Source organism: Podarcis gaigeae, assembly GCF_964106915.1.
Source record: "Podarcis gaigeae genome assembly, chromosome: 8".
NCBI lineage: Eukaryota > Metazoa > Chordata > Lepidosauria > Squamata > Lacertidae > Podarcis > Podarcis gaigeae.
This window is the reverse complement of record NC_139684.1, coordinates 28,777,327-28,794,157: the sequence shown is the minus strand read 5'-3', so window position 1 is coordinate 28,794,157 and position 16,831 is coordinate 28,777,327. Positions and strand designations below refer to the sequence as shown.

The 16,831-nt window shown below is 47.2% G+C and overlaps 2 protein-coding genes and 1 long non-coding RNA gene across 7 annotated transcripts in view; 2 read left to right on the top strand and 1 right to left on the bottom strand.

Annotated features, from left to right (window-relative positions):
- Positions 1-2,344, top strand: part of STARD8 (StAR related lipid transfer domain containing 8) — a 74,807-nt gene extending 72,463 nt beyond the window's left edge. For all 3 annotated transcript variants that reach the window (XM_083753052.1, XM_083753051.1, XM_083753053.1), the window contains one exon: positions 295-2,344. In XM_083753052.1, the coding sequence (XP_083609178.1) occupies positions 295-412 (118 nt within the window). In that variant the 3' untranslated portion in view covers positions 413-2,344. The remainder of the gene's footprint in view (positions 1-294) is intronic.
- A 944-nt stretch (positions 2,345-3,288) lies between these two features.
- Positions 3,289-9,540, bottom strand: LOC310851037 (basic phospholipase A2 PLA-B-like; the record flags this gene model as incomplete). Of its 2 annotated transcripts, none has more annotated exons than XM_083753074.1 (5): positions 3,289-3,832; positions 4,253-4,359; positions 6,408-6,552; positions 7,291-7,332; positions 9,399-9,540. In XM_083753074.1, the coding sequence occupies 4 exons, from the start codon at positions 7,328-7,330 to the stop codon at positions 3,663-3,665; spliced, it is 462 nt and encodes a 153-aa protein (XP_083609200.1). In that variant the 3' UTR covers positions 3,289-3,662. The 2 variants fall into 2 exon arrangements, with proteins under 2 accessions (XP_083609200.1, XP_083609199.1); XM_083753073.1 differs by having other exon boundaries at positions 9,358-9,532.
- Positions 9,541-9,582: 42 nt separating this feature from the next.
- LOC310851039 lies at positions 9,583-15,397 on the top strand. Of its 2 annotated transcripts, XR_014567547.1 has the most exons (5): positions 9,583-10,355; positions 11,284-11,374; positions 12,787-12,843; positions 13,981-14,125; positions 15,291-15,397. It is a non-coding gene; the product is annotated as an uncharacterized lncRNA (long non-coding RNA). The 2 variants fall into 2 exon arrangements; XR_014567548.1 differs by lacking the exons at positions 9,583-10,355; positions 11,284-11,374 and adding an exon at positions 11,834-12,271.
- The last annotated feature ends 1,434 nt before the right edge of the window (positions 15,398-16,831 follow it).

The window sequence follows — 16,831 nt, the reverse complement described above, 5'->3', positions numbered from 1 at the left end:
CAAGTTACTTGTTGTTTACTGTTGTAACAACTGTTTTCTCAAAATTTATCGTCTGTACCATGAAAATAAATAAAAACAGTTTTTTTTGTTTGTTTTTTTAACCCTCCAACAAAGGAGAGTCGTCCACCAAGTCCGTTCCACTGTCCAACAGCTAAAGCCCTTGCAGATTGCCTGGGATCTTCCTACTCCTCCTGAGACTTCGATGGAGTCTCAGTATCAATGAACAGGGAATTCCACTTGTGCAGCATGGAAGATGCCCCCCCCCACTAACCTGTTACTCTTTTGTCTTTCCAGGGGACGGTCTCCAGACTGGTACAGCAAAGTTTTCGGCCGCCTCTGCGCCATGGAGCTGGCCAGGATCCGAGACTCTTTCCCGGCACTCGACCCAAGTGGTCCAGAGACAAAGATCTGAAGGGGGCTTCTGGCGCTCTTGGACTGTGGAGTGGCTTCAGCCTTCGCTGGAGGGGAGGAGCTTTTCCAGGTGCCTGAACACCTGCGAACTGAGCAGCCTCTGCCCCTCCTGTCCAGAAACATCAGCTCTTCAAGGCTGCGCTACCCCGAGGAGCAGAAAGGTCTCCATTCGTGACGGTGCCCTTTCCTGGTTGAGCAGCGTGCTTCAAGTCTGGGAAGCCATCTTGGAGGTTCCTTCTCAAAGCCTCTGAGGGCTGTCTGTCCACTCCCCACACCACCAATGAATCCAGCATCTAGATACCCATTTAGCTGTGATTCCTGCATTGCAGAGGGTTGGATTGGATAACCCTTGGGGTCCCTTCCAATTCTACAATTTCATGGGAAAGGAGAAGAGCTGGGCCACAGGGGTGGAGGTGGGCGAGGAGCATTTCCACCTGCAAATCTTCTAAGGTTGTGGGCTGGCAAGGAAGTCCACCACCAGCCAAAGGACAGTCCTAGGCTAGGTGAACCCAACCATCTGATCTAGCTAAATAAACTAGTTCTGGGTTGGATCTGATGACCCTCAAGGTCCCTTCTCCCAACTCTACAGTTCTGTGATTCTGTGGCTGCAGGATTGATGGAGATGGCATGCAGAGGGATGCCAGAGGAGGGCAAAGTTGTCTACAGGAGTCAGGGAATGATGCTGCAGGGAACAGGGAAGGTTAGTTGGCGGTCAAGTGTGTGTAGGAGGCATTGCAGGATGAACAGCCGTGTTGTAGCACATGGGGGCAAGAGGGTATGTATGTGTGTAGGAGAGGGAGAGAGGGAGCCAGAAAAACATTATTTTATTCCTATTTGCTGCCATCATTCCTGCATGGCAGGGGGTTGTGCTTAGATGACCCGCAGGGTCCTTTCCAACCCTATGATTCTTATCACATGAGTAGCACAGAACTGGAAACTAAGTCCAGGTGTTTCCACTTTTGCACCAGAGGCCTTTCACTTAACATGACAAAGAGCCCATTGGCTCAGAGATATTTGATGCTATTCTTGGCAAAACCAAAGGGCGATGGATGCAGATGAGTGTGCCCAAAGCCTGGGGTCTTGTGTCCTCTGAGGACTCATGTCTTGCTCTTGAATGCCAACTACATGATTCCAGTGGGGGTTGGGGGGAGGAAAAGAGACGTCACTGCATCCTCCATCAGATGCCTGTGCTTCTCTGATCTTTCTAAATCCATAGTTTGACATTGGCTAACCTTGGCCTGTAAGTAACCCAGTTTTTATTTTATTTTTCCGTAACCGGGGGTCCAACTGACTAGGCAGCATTCCAGCTGGAAGGCATGAAAACTTTTCCAATTTTTGTTAGAGATCTAACGGTGTCTGTTCTGCGGGTGATCAATTCAACGGCTCTTGTCAACTCTTGCACTGCAGAGGATCAGACTAGTGACTTTTGGGGGATCCTTCCAACTCTTATAATCCTATGGTTCTATAAATCATTGGAGGTTTTTAAACCGAGGTTGGATGGCCCACTGTCAGGGATTCTTTAGCTGTGATTCCTGCATCGCAGGGGGTCAGACTAGATGAAACTTGGGGGTACCTTCCAGCTCTACATTCTTTGGATTCTGTGAACTCAAATAGAAATAACTGATGTAACATTTGTGGGCGTATTTTTTGTCTTACTAATACCTTGGGGGTGGGGCTGTTATTTCTCTAATCAGTTTTTCCTCTCGCACCTATAAATATTGTACAGTTGTAATATTTAATATATAACTTGAGTGGGAGAGCATTTCGACAGAGGTGTGTGTGTTGGTTTGTTTGTATGTGTGTGTGTGCGTGTGTGCGAGAGGAAGAAGCGTATTTTGTATTTAAAGGGGTTTTTGTACTAAAGCCGTTGCGGGATGTCAAGAAGAGAGAGGAAACTTCCTGTCTCTGTGTAATAAATAAAGTACTAACCTGGTCACTGGCTGCTGATGAATATGATTATTACAACACCTAAAAGACAGTGTTAAAAACAAAATCACAGGAATAAGGCAGGTCCTACAAATATAAACCCCAAATGTTGAACACCAGGGTAAAGCCATGTGTCTTTAGCATTCGCTAGAAGCGGTTCAATGTAGGCACGCCTCTGCAGGGAAGGGTTTCAACAGTTTATAGGCCACCACAGAGAAGGCCCTTTCCCACCCCTCACCCTGCCAAGATGTAATCTCAGAGCCTTCGTCTATAATCTTTGAGAATTCTTGGAGGAAAGGTCAAAACAGGGGTGGGAAGGGAAGACCCAGGCAACTACCAGCAGGTCAGCTTGATGCTGATAGAAAGGTAATAGAACAGATAATTAAACAGTCATTCTGTGAACACTTAGAAAAGAATGCTGTGACTACAAAGAGCCAGCATAGGTTTTGAGTTACAAGCTTGGTAGATCAGAGGAATGCTGTGGACGTAATGTATCTTGATTTCAGTACGGCTTTTGACAAAGTCCCCCATGATATTATTGCAGAAAAGATGATAAAATGTGAGCTGGACAATGCTACTGCTATGGGAATTTGTAGCTGGTTAACTGACCAAACCCAAAGAGCGCTCACTAATGGTTCCTCATCATCCTGGGACAGGTGGGTTGCCACAGGGTTCTGTCCTAGGCCTTGTGTTGTTCAATATCTTTGTAAATGACTTGAAGGACTTTGCAGATGGCACCATGGGAGAGGTAGCTTAATGGGCCAAGGTTCTGACTTGGAATACAGCCATTTTATAGGTAGACCCCTACAGTCATCTCTTTTACATAGCTAGAACTGCTTGCCACATATTTTTGAATATTTGAATTTCTAATCTAGCTGCTTAGTTAGCCACCACAGGCACTTCCTCAATGGGAAAATCAGGGTTGGGAAGAAAAACGATTTTAACAAAGAATTCATGTTAATAAACAGATTAATAAATAATAATGGTTTATTGCTGCCTTCCCCACATTTCCAGTAATAGACAGTCTTGGATTTAGTCCTTGGGGCGAAGAGAAGCACTGAGACGCCAACACATCAATTTTGCAAATTAAGATGCAGCTTGTGGGGAGCGTCCCTTTGACATCAAAATGTGAACTTTGAAATGCAGAGATTTCAAAAATTCCAAACAATAAATGCTGCTGACTTTGGAATCCCCGCAGAAAAACACATAAGCAAGAAAAACCCCTGCATTTCCGCTCTGGTCCTCTTCCCCACAGGAGAGATTGCCCTCTCAAAGCAATCCTCTGCATCAAGTCCGCAAGCGGTTTGCCTGCTTCCCGGGCTTTCCTACTTCGGCTTCTTGCTGCCTCGACATTTAGGGGTGGTTTCTTTGCACAAGACGTAAGGGTAACGGTGGTACTTCTTGTTGTACGTTTTGGCATACTTTCGGAAGCAGAGGGCCGCATGACGGTCGCATTCGCACGCCAACACGGAACAGTGGGAATTGTTTCTGTACTCTGCAGAGGCAAAAGCGGCGAGGAGACGTCAGAATTGCAGGATGCAAAGCTTCCTTTTGACTGGAACCTCATGTGAGAAGTGCCTTTGTACCGTAGGCTGGTGTCTAAACACATTCACACACACACACACACACACACACACACACCTCTCCATCCTCCTCCCAGGCAAGCAACAGGCATTGCCAGAGTTTGAGGACATGTTTTGGCCAAGCTAAACCTCTCCAGGAGGACAAAGAGCAAGACCAGTGAGAGGTGCGGCTGAGGGAGAGTTCGGCAGGCCTGATCGAGACCACCAGAAATAAATGGGGGTGGGGCATATCTGGAGACAGTTCTGTGGAATGGTTCTATGAATGGCCTCCTTCTTCTAAAGGGAAGGTGGGCAAAGGAAAATAAACCCAAATCCTTCTGCCCGCCACTCACCACAGATAACATCGTCATTGATGATCAGGTATCTGTAGTGATCAATATATGGGTGGCACTGCTTGCTGTGTAGACCCTCATAGCAGCAATCGTGTTTATAGCAGCACCTGGAAGGGGAGAAAGGGGGGGAATGCAGGGGGAGGAAGGCCTGCTGGCAGGAAGCCCCTGTTGAGATTTTGAGAATTTTGGTGTCCTCCCCCCCCCCACTGCGCTGCTGACCTTTCATTTAAAAATAAAATATTGTTATTACTATATTTACATCCCACAGTTTTACCAGACAAGGTCTTAAGGTGTCTTACACCTAAAATAGAAATGGCTAAAAGCTAGAAGGGAAAGCAATAATTAAAAAACAATTAAGGATTAATAGAAATGTGTGCGTTAAAAGGTAAAGGTAAAGGGACCCCTGACCATTAGGTCCAGTTGTGACCGACTCTAGGGTTGTGGCGCTCATCTTGCTTTACTGGCCGAGGGAGCCGGTGTACAGCTTCCAGGTCATGTGGCCAGCATGACTAAGCCGCTTCTGGCGAACCAGAGCAGCGCACGGAAACGCCGTTTACCTTCCCGCCAGAGTGGTTCTTATTTATCTACTTGCACTTCGATGTGCTTTCGAACTGCTAGGTTGGTAGGAGCAGGGACCGAGCAATGGGAGCTCACCCCATCATGGGGATTCGAACCGCCGACCTTCTGATCAGCAAGGCCTAGGCTCTGTGGTTTAACCCACAGAGATCTGTTAAAACATGCAGATAGCGACACTGAAAACAGCAGAGCACCAGCCCTTTCCTTAAAAACAGTCTAAACATTGAATCTTCATACACCCTGATATGGAACTCAGCTACAGTGGTACCTCGGTTTACAGACGCTACAGGTTACAGATGCTTCAGGTTACAGACTCTGCTAACCCTGAAATAGTACCTCAGGTTAAGAACTTTGCTTCAGGATGAGAACAGAAAACATGCAGCGGCAACGGGAGGCCCCATTAGCTAAAGTCGTACCTCAGGTTAAGAATACAGTGGTACCTCTGGTTACATACTTACCGTAATTCGTTCCGGAGGTCCGTTCTTAACCTGAAACTGCTCTTAACCTGAGACACCACAGCTAATGGGGCCTCCCCCGCCGCCGCGTGATTTCTGTTCTCATCCTGAAGCAAAGTTCTTAACCCAAGGTAATATTTCTGGGTTAGCGGAGTTTGTAACCTGAAGCGTCTGTAACCTGAAGCGTATGTAATCCAAGGTACCACTGTAGTTTCAGGTTAAGAACGGACCTCCAGAATGAATTAAGTTCTTAACCGGAGGTACCACTGTACATTAGTACACCCATAAAAAGCGTTTTAAATGTTTTATAACACTGTGACACCAGGTGGCGCTGTAGAGCTCAGTCTTGAGTGGCCCTCAGCCCTGAGGTTTCTCCAGCCCTGTCCTAACAGAGAGAAATGTGTTTGAGCAGGTTAATCAGCCCTCTTCTTCACCTACTTATGCTGACAGCATCACAGGGAAAGATGCGTTGTTGACACTTGCTGGTTTCTGGCGCAATAGACTCCACCTACCAGGAATATCTGGCATCGCCTGGGTGTGAGCAAAGCCCCCCCCCCCCCGTCTGACTGAGTGAGGCTCGTGGTGGCTTTGTGGAGGCCCAGGGAGTCACGCCGGCCAACTCACCATAGCTGTCAACTTACAGATTTGAAAACAAGGGACCAGCAGCCAAAATAAGCGATTTTCTGGGCACAGGTATGTTAAACTTCTGGGCCCCTCCGAGCCAAAGGCAGAAAGCCCAGCCAGCAGCCAAGCGAAGCCTCAAGTGGTGGTTCCCACAGCGCAGCAACCCAGCAAAGGGGATGCAGCAAGGAAAACCACTGTCACCTCTCCGCTGGGAAGCGCTGAGCAAAGGCGAGTCCCCAGGCAACATGGTGGATTTGATCGGCGCAAGGCATGCAAGCTCCACACCCCAGTCGTTCTTAGACTCCTTATTGGGTGAGCAACGCAGCTAAGCAACACAGTTGGAGCCTCCCTCCTCCCTGGCCGGCAGCGAGAGAGGGAGAGGAGCTGCTTCCTTTGAAACCCAGGAAATTTAAGGGGCATCATCAATAAGGGACAGCAGCAGGACACGGCACTGGGAGTTTCCTGCCAAATAAGGGACAGTTGACAGCTATGCAACTCACATGTCTGTCTGGTCCCTCGGCTTCCCTCTCCCGCCCTTTCCGCAGTAGCACCCGTACCCGTTGAAGTGGATGAGGGCGTTTTTGTGGGTAATCCTCTCGATCAGCACCTTGAAGTTGAGCAGGCTGCTGTGGATGACGGACAGAGCTGGGAAGGGGACAAGCAGCAGCAGGAGGAGGAAAACAGGCGGGGGTCCCCTGTCATGGTCCGCATTTTGGAGCGAGAAAGTGCAAAAAGCCCACCTTGGCCAGGATGTGGTCCAGGGACAGGAGAGCAATTCAATGCCATCCGCAGGCCATGGCAGGTGCTCCTATTTCCAAAGCATTGCTCAAATCAAAAGACGGCTGGCCTTCAAAATTTGCACTTAGCCGGATTTTGCAACGTATCTCACCCGCTCGTGATCCAGCGGATCCCAGGCGGGCTCAGCCCCTCCATTTCCCCACCTCTGGAGCGCCCCCTTCTGCCAGTAGGGACCCCCCTGGGGGCACCTCTGCCCACCCACCCACATTTGGCAGGTAGGAAGGGGTTCCTGGCTGCACCAGTGGATGGATGTCTCAGCAGCTGACAGGTCCAAACCCTTTCCAGCACAAGACAGGCTAGGATGGCTCCCTTTCTTTCTTTCTTTCTTTCTTTCTTTCTTTCTTTCTTTCTTATTTGCTTAAATGTTTTATAGCCCACTGGTCAACAGAAGATGGTATCTGGGTGGGGTCCAATCAGATCAATCAGATCAATGGATACTGCCCAGTTTCCTGGAGGGTTGCTCCCCGTCAGTGCTGACAATGCCAATCCAGAGGGGGACCAAGTGCCTGACTCGGCACAAGGCAGCTTGCTGAGAAAAGGGGGCTTCTGGTAGCAAAAGTAAGCGAGGAACTTTTTAGCACTTACCGCCCACCCCCAAGATAGCAATCAGGAGAAGTCGCCTCATGTCTGAGGAAAACAAGAAGCAGAAAAAGGAAGAGGTAATTCCCACATCAGCTGATAACCTGAGGAACAAAGCGCTAATAAAAAAACCACAGATTCCTCACATTCAGAATCGTAACATCACTTTACATTTTACGAACTGTCACAAAAATAGTTTTTGTTTTTCCTCTCTAGCCCCCACCCTGCTTTGCTACTGGCCTTTTGACCAGGAAAAGGTGGCCGAAATCTGGTTCTCAGGCTGGAAAAGGGCTCCTTGCTTTGAAACAGCCACCCTTGCCCTGGTGCCCTCCAGATGTTTATTATTATTTGCTACATATCTGCTAGCCCCCAAAGTGACTTACATTAAAGCCAGGTAGTCCGTGTTGTTGGACTACAACTCCCATTGTCCCTGGGCTGGGGCTGATGGGAGTTGTAGTCCAACAGTGCCTGGAGATCACAAGTTTGGGGAAGGGCAGGTGTAAGAGGGCTGGGCCTTTCATAAAACTAGAACTCATATAGGTCACATGTCTCAACATTTGGGCAGCAATCTTGAGCTCTCTGCACCAAAATTTCACTAGAGATCCTCACTCGATATACTTCAGAGGCTGGGGGGTTGGGGGGGAAATTTCAGGAGGGTCTCTGTGGATGATCTGAATAATCAGGAAGGTTTAAGAGGCTATCCTTCAGATATCCAAGGGTGCAGAAGTTAAATGGCTTTAAATGCCTTTAGAAGTGCTTTGAATTGAGCCTGGAAACCAATCAGAAGCTGGTGCGATTGTTTCAACAGCAGAGTGATACACTCCTTTCACAGAGCCTCCGAAATCCCCTATTTTCCAGGGACATCCCTGATTTGGAGATGCTGTCCCGGTTTCTGATTTGATCCCAGAATGTCCCACTTTTCCTTAGGATGTACTTATTTTCATTGGAGAAATGTTGAAGGATATGGAGTTATCCGACCCCTGAGCCATCTGAAGGCAATCCCGTATAAGGCAGTTTAAAAAACAAAAAGGTTAATGCATTTATTATTATGTTTTTATATATGTTGAAAGCTGCCCAGAGTGGCTGGGGCAACCCGGCAAGATGCGTGAGATATAAATAGTAAAATTATCGTTATGGAATGAGACGTCCCTATTTTCATCAGAGAAATGTTGGAGGATATGCTGTCACATGCTGGGCCAGTGGAAGATTCCAGGCACTTTTCCAGAGTAGCCCCAAAGAGAGCGCTTTGCAGCAGAGGTCCAGGGCCTCCCAAAAGCAGCAGGGTTGGCTGATAACATTTAGAAGTAACACACATGTCCAGCGAAAGAAGGAGAAAGTAATTTTTCACCCAGAGTCTAATATTACCTAACTTCACCATGGCATCGTGATAGCCCAAATATAACATAAGCATATTTGAAGATGCAAAGAACAGACACCAAGGCACGTTCGTGCCATACATTTAAAACACTGTGATACCACTTTATGTCATGGCTTCTCCCAAAGAATTCTGGGAGCTGCAGTTTGGGAAGGATGCTGAGAGTTCTTAGGAGACCCCTGTTCCCTTCACAGAGCTACAATTTCCAGAAGAGTCAATCCCTCTTCCCAGAGAACAGCGCCCACATTGTCCTCTTGGTTTCTTTCAGACCCAATTTGTAGCAACTTCTTTTCTTTTATAAAACCTCCAGGAAATGTGCCAGGGACATTCCTATATAAAAAATATAGTTATAAATACAGTATATAATTGCAAAGTAGCACTATTTCCCACCGGAGGGGAGCATTAACGAACACCGTATGAGAAACTGAAAGGGCTGGATTTGCATACCATTAAACCCGTGGTCATCACAAATCCCCCTAAACAACAACAACCAGGAGGAAACTTCTACACTTGATCTTGGCCAAAAGGCCGAGAAGCTTCAAGGAGGAAGCTTCAAGGAGGAAGCTACTAAGATGTACAATGTACGGGACTTTCATCAAACAGGACTTATTTCTGGAATGGGCATAACTGTCAAGTAAGCATTAAATGTCTTCTGAGAAATGTCAGCTTAGTTCTGGTTAGTTACTCCATGAACGCACAACAACACAAACTGATCCCCCGTCCCAGATTTGATGGACACCTATTACTGGTCAGCTCCCAGCTTCTTTCTGTCCTGTAGAGAAGTTCATCTGAGTTGAACTTCTGAGACCAGGAACCATGGTGCATGGAGTCAAGAGAGTGATACATTGCCCACCACTGGCCATTAGATTTCATGCTTTCCCTTCAGAATCTAACACAATTGTGATGCTTAGAGCCATGGAATCCACAGAGCAGAGGGGGGAAGGAAGGGGAAAGAAGAGAATAAGGAGAAGGTCTTGCCACTCAACATTTCTCAGATGGAGGATGGGACGTCCCCCGCACCGGAGTCCCAATCTCACTCCAAAAACTCAGCTTCAGATGACACATGAGTGATCCCATTCAGAGAAAACCTCTCTGAATCACTTTCTGAGGACTGATTATGTGGATCCTTAATCACCATCAGGTTCTAGAGATAACTCCCCTATAGCATCTCCTGTTCCACAGCCATGCAGGAACATGAACTGCCGAGTAAATTCCAGGTCTTTTATGGATTGCAGACCTTCAAGAGCAGAGCCATTGGAACAGAAGGCCCTGCCAGCCGCCTTTGCTGTGACAACATCTTCTCATAGCTTATGAGGTCTTTGCTAGACCTTTGCCAAGACAACATCTTCCATAGCTCAGCCAGCGGGGCCCACCGGTGGCTGTCCAGGGTCCTGATTTGACTTGCCTTGGCAATTGCTATGACTTTCTGAGTGAACTACAGCAGAAGAGGAGAGAAATGGGGATGTGCATGCAACATTCCAATTCTCCTGCCTGAACGTAACACCCTTTCCACATTCTTAATCCTCCTGATGACTTTTCCCACCCCCCAAAAAACCCTGAGTAATTGATACTCAAACCAGGGTTACAAGATGACACGCAAAAATCCAACTTTGTCTGGTTCCCTGAGAAGACAAATTGACAGTACACATTTGGCCTTGCTGAGATTTATCTGTTGCCATTCTGCTTGTGCTTTTAGGTAACTTTCTGTTTCTTGACTTTCTGGTTCTTTCAACCACAACTACTCTCCCCACCCCTGTTCCCATTGACCTTCATCTCTACCACGTAGTGCACCAAAGAGTCTTCCGCAGGGATGTTCTGTGCACTTGCTCTGTCATACACAAACTGCATGACTTTCTCACTTCTGGCACAGTGTTGATACCCCGGCATCTATTGATATCCTTGTCGCCATTCTCTGAAAACAGAGCTTGTGCATTGTCTGCATTACTTAGCCGGGTATTGGTTCCTAATTTCCTTGTCTCTTTAGCATTGAGACTGATGTGATCCTTTGAATCTGTTGAAATCCTAGGTTAACAACAGGAAGAATTAGAGGAACTACTGGAAATGACTATGAAAAGCAGTAGAGCTGATCAGAACACTCCAAACTTGAAGCATGGGAAGTCCCATTAAAAACATTATAATTTGGCAGAAAATTTGGATTATTTGATATGTATATGTATAATCTGGAATATTTAATGTGATTGGATTGGATTGTTAAAATGGAAAATTTAATAAAAATGATTTTTTATATATATAAAAAAAGAATCTGTTGAAATCCTGCACTTCCTCCTTTGGTTTCGTAGTCTTTTCCTGAGGCATTTGCTTCCTATCACCCTCATCGATCACACCTGGAGTACGAGTTGCAGCAGCAAGCTTCCTGGTGCAATCCATGGTCAGAATGTGCTTGAAAATGAAGCCATCCAGATGCATGATTATAGTTATATGCTTGAACGCTGTACTCTTCAGGTCCTTGAAATGAGCCTTACTGGAAGCATTTTCTGGTTAACTTTAGTTCCAGGAACAATGTTTGGTTTATTTCTTCTGCCATGAGAGTGAAAGCATTGCCCCTGTACCAGCAGGAAAACATGCTTCATTGCTTTCTTCTTCTGTCTTCGCATCTTCTTTAGGATAAAGCCCTCCAATTCTGTCCAGAATTATTGCTTACTTATCTCCAGTCAGGGCTGGATTTAGGTTTGATGAGGCCCTAAGCTACTGAAGGTAATGGGGCCCTTTATATGCCCAGCTGTCCTTTGTCAACAACAGATTGTTGCTGTTTTTGTGTTGAATATATGCTATGTGGTAATTTATGGACCTAATAGGTATCCAACCAGTGATATTTTAGGGAGTGGGCTATCAGGCGGGGTCCATTACTTACATCATAGGAGCCTACACAACACAAAACACTGTTGCTGTATGTAGGTTTTATCTTATTTGTTTTTTATCTTCTATTTTGGAAATGTACATCCAGATTTTTTTCTTAAATTTTTTTGGGGGCCCCCAAGAGAGTGGGGCTCTAAGCTATAGCTTGTTTAGCTTATACATAAATCCATCAACCTGATCTCACAGTAGCGAACTTGTAGGGAACCTGCAAGCAAGACGCAAGCACACAAAAGTCCTCTCCCTTCCTGTAGTTTCCCACAACTGGTATTCAGAAACCATGGAGTCAGCTCTAGCCATTCTGGCTAGTGGCTCTCCATAGCCTTATCTTCCCTTCATGAAATTGCTCAATCCATCTACGTTGTCGGCCATCGCTTTTAAAGCTGCGCTCAACTGTGATGATAGCAAAACGTCTGACCAGCAGAGTACCTTTCTTCTTCATCGTCTTCTTAAGAAAACCGCATGGGAGGAAATGTGAGTTATTACAGTTTAAAAAGAAGCATATGGGCAATTATGTGGAAATTATGAAAGAGAATATGAAAATTATTTACAGGGAAGCCCTAACAAGAATAACTTCTGTATAACAATTCCTAATGGGGCGGAGTTAACAGTCCCTAATGGGGTGGAGTGTTTGTGTGTGTGTGTGTGTGTGTGTGTGCATATATATATATTCACCCTTGATCACCAAGCAGAAGTTATCTGCAGCCTCTGAAATTTTCCCTGCCATACCCAGAAAAGGTAAGTAGAGAGAGTGGGGGGAAAGAGAGAGAGGGAGAGAGAGAGAGAGAGAGAGAACAGACACAGCTCCAGATTGTAAAGTTGCCCTAGTGAGCAGAAGAGGCTGCCACATCGTGGCTTCTTCTATCAAGAAGCCAATTGTTGCTGGTGTTACTTACTCATACAGTGGTACCTCGGGTTACAGGTGCTTCAGGTTACAGACACTTCAGGTTACAGACTCTGCTAACTCAGAAAGAGTACCTCGGGTTAAGAACTTTGCTTCAGGATAAGAACAGAAATTGTGCTCCTGCGGCGCAGCAGCAGCAAGAGGCCCGATTAGCTAAAGTGGTGCTTCAGGTTAAAAACAGTTTCAGGTTAAGAACAGACCTCCAGAACAAATTAAGTTCTTAACCCGATGTACCACTGTACAAGTAACACCTGCTATTTGGGAATGACTTTGCTGCCTTTGTTTTGTTTGTTCATCACTGCTCCTGTAAAAGGAACGTCAGATCGAGAGGTTAAAATTTCTTTTTCAGGGCCACACATGGCAAATACGACTCTGTCTGCAGTGGTGGCATTGCTATTATTGACATGTGGTGAGTATGTGCTGGGGTGGAATACACATACTTAAATTTTAGTCTCTCCCTTACGTCACTCCACTCAGATCAACGGCAAGCACACAGATAGGGAAACTTAAGAAGCTGTCCTTACGCTGTTGAGTTGGACTTGCAAAGCGCCCCCCCCCCCACGGGTTTCAGATAATGGTATGCCCCAAACCTACCTGAAGGTTGAAGCTGGGACGTTCTACAGGCAAAGCAGGTGTTCTGCCCCTGAGCTAGGGATGCGCTTGAAGCTGTCCATGTTCCATCTAATACCCTGTTGTCCACGCCAATGTTCTTCCACCTTGTGTCCTCAGGTGTTGCTGGACTACAACTCCCATCATTCCCAGACAGCTTAAGCCAATGATCAGGGATGATGGGTGTTGTAGTGTTGGTGGCAAGGATAATAAAGGTATAAAAAATTGGGTGCCAAGATCCAGGTTTGATGCGGGAACCCCAGCAGAGATTTAAAATCACAACATATGCAGCAAATAAAGCATGGAAATATAGGCTGTTGGACCTTTAAAAGATGCCCTTGTGAGTTCCAAAATGTCCTTCTTCCCACAGCAGAGGAATAGATCGCACACTTGGTAAGTTAAAAATGGTTTTACTTACAAACTCTTCAAAGCTTAGGTTCATGTGTTTTTCCATGTATCAGTCAGAAAGGTTGCACAGGCAGTAAGACTTAGCTTATTTGCAAAGTGGTGAAAGTTCCTAAATTGTTTGATATACTGTAGAAACTCAGGAATGGCTGATGAGAGCCATGCGGTTTGAGCTGGAGCAACCAGCTTAGAACCTCTTAACATGTTGAGCTTCTCAGGTAGTCTGAGGTACAACTATGAGAGACAACACTTTATGCTGGGATATAGATAGATGATAGAGATAGATAGATAGATAGATAGATAGATAGATAGATAGATAGATAGATAGATAGATGATAGATAGATGATAGATAGATAGATAGATAGATAGATAGATAGATAGATAGATATACATAGGTCCTCCCAGCTGATTCCTTTATATTTTTAAAAGTTCTTCTCCTTCAGCCTCCTTTACCAAACCAGAGACTTCCATGCTTGCTTTGTAAATACCCTAGTGATTTGAGGTTTCCCCCCTCTGACTGTTTTCAAGGTGCAATCGGAGTAGGTGGCAGTCTCATCCAACTTGCTGAGATGATCAAACAAATGACTGGGAAAAATGCCATACCAGATTACATGGCCTATGGGTGTTATTGTGGATGGGGAGGCAGCGGCATGCCAAAGGATCAAACTGACTGGTAAGCTAATAAATAGTCCACATGAATCTTTAGGGAACACCAGGATATGCTTCCTACAGAACCAGACCCTCGGTCCATTGATCCAACCTCTGTGGCTCTCCAGGGTTTCAGGCAGAAATCTAGGCCAGACCTACCTGGAAATGTCAGGGTTTGAACCTGGGACCTTTTACATACAGAACATGTGCTGTTCCACCAAGTTGTAGCCCAGAGTGGCTTAACCACCAACCCCACTTCCAAGGGAACTTTGGGAATTGTCATTTTTTTTGAAAGGGATAGCAACCTCCTAACAACTCTCAGCCTCCTTAGCAAACTATACCTCCCAGGACGCTGGCAGGGGGGGGGGGGGAGCCATGACTCTTTAAAGTGGTACGTTAACTACGTGGGTGGCGCTGTGGGTTAAACCACAGAGCCTAGGGCTTGCCGATCAGAAGGTCGGTGGTTCGAATCCCGTGACAGGGTGGGCTCCCGTTGTTCAGTCCCTGCTCCTGCCAACCTAGCAGTTCAAAAGCATGTCCAAGTGCAAGTAGATAAATAGGTACCACTCTGTTGGGAAGGTAAACGGCGTTTCCGTGCGCTGCTCTGGTTCACCAGAAGCAGCTTAGTCATGCTGGCCACATGACCCGGAAGCTGTAGGCTGGCTCCCTCGGCCAATAAAGCGAGATGAGCGCCGCAACCCCAGAGTTGTCCATGACTGGACCTAATGGTCAGGGGTCCCTTTACCTTTTATGGATGGGGCCACATGGGGGCATCCCTGCTGCCCTGCCTACCTGCCACTCACTTTTCCTTTCAGGGGTGTGGCCCTCCAAGCCCCTCTTTCTGGCCCTGAGGACTCTCCCCAGGTCCATGCCCTCCTTGAGTTCTTTTGCCTGGCTGGAATGTGTCCTTGAACCGATAAATGTCTCCCGCTTTGCCTGGATGGAGGCTGGAGGGATGTGAATGGGAGTGTGGGAACCGTTATCTTTTGCACAGCTGAAAGGAAGCCTTTCTGTACAAGGAGAAGAGTTGCATCCTTTGCCCCAGCTGCTTTTCCTTCTGGCCCCACCCACCACTGGCATGTGGCCCTTGGAAAGTTTCCCATGAGGAAATCTGGCTCTCAGGAAATGAAAAGGGTTAGCTGCCCTTGTTTTACACTGTATCACTTTGCTCTTATTCTCCCCGCCCTCAGGTGCTGTCGTAACCATGACTGCTGCTACAAGAGAGTGGATGAGCAGGGATGTGACTCCAAACTTGCCACCTATTCTTACACCTACAAGTCAGGGAACGTCATCTGTGGTGAGCTGACCTTTGCAGAGCGAAACCGATGCCTTTGGGTGGACGTTTTGCCCCACCTGCTCCACCCCGCTGTCCATATCTCTTGCCCAACGGGTCCCAAGAGCCCAACAACCAGCTGGCTATCAGGCGCTTGGGAACTGTAGTGCAAGGGGCATTGCTTTGGGAAGCGCCAAGCACAGGACTGGCAAGGTGCCTCTTTCTCTCCTGCCCAAACAACCCTGCCCCCTCATCATCAGCTGATGACGGTGGGTGTGAAACCCTCTTGCTTCGGCCACATGCACCTGTCTCCTATTCTGCACAGCCAACTCAGAATTCACCCTCCCCCTTATGCCTATCGGGTGGCTGTGGTTTGGGGGAAACGGCCTTGATAATCAAACTGGACACACACACCCTCTGGGCACTGTATGGTGGGCCCTGAGATTGAGATATTATTATTATTATTATTATTATTATTATTATTATTATTATTATTATTAACAACGATAACAATAATAATTTTTATTTATATCCTGCCCTTCCCAGCTGAAGCTGGGCTCAGCGCGGCTAACAACAGTAAAATAATACAGCATTCTAAAATCAATTCATTATAAAATCATTTCAGATCAAATTGATGGCAACCACTGGGCTAGAGTTCTGTGAAGAAATTACCAAAGGAGGGGGTCAGGCTGTGCCTTGGCCAAAGGCCTGGTGGAACAGCTCTGCCTTGCAGGCCCTGCGGAAAGATGTCAAGTCCCGCAGGGCCCTAGTCTCTTGTGACAGAGCGTTCCACCATATCGGAGGACAAGTCTTGCCGAAGCAGAGCCAGCGTGGCTTCTGAAAGTCCTGCCTCACTAACCTCTTGGTGTTCTTTGAGAGGGTCTACAAGGACATAGGTAGAGGTGACCCAGTTTCCCCAGAGCAATGCTATGCCAGGGGCACAGAAGGAAATTAAAAGAGTGCCTAGGCTCAGCTGTCTACTGATGCTGCCACCTTCACCACCAGATAATTCCACCAGAGGACCACCAATTGATAATGGGGGCCCACCAGGTGACACATTGAGGACCAGATCCATATCAGCAGTGGCATCGCAAGGGGGGGCGGGGGGCAGTCTGCCACAGCTGCCATGTCTGGGGGGGGGTTGACAAGAAGGCACCCTGCAGAGTGCTCACCCCACCCAACCCCGGGCGCAGCGGCATGAGCAGCCATCACCCCGCCGCAGCCGCATGTGGAGGATCCTCTGTTTGCGGCTGCAGCTGTGAGCAGAGGATCCTGCCACTGCCCGTACGGCGCTCGAGCAGTGCCGGCGGCAAACCGTTATGTACAAAGCATGTGCGGTGTCGCACACATGCGCTGTACGTAGCGACACCGCACACATGCTGTACATAGCGGTTTGCCACCGGCACTGCTTGAGCACTGGACGGATGGCAGTGGGATCCCGCCGCCGCTGCAAGCAGA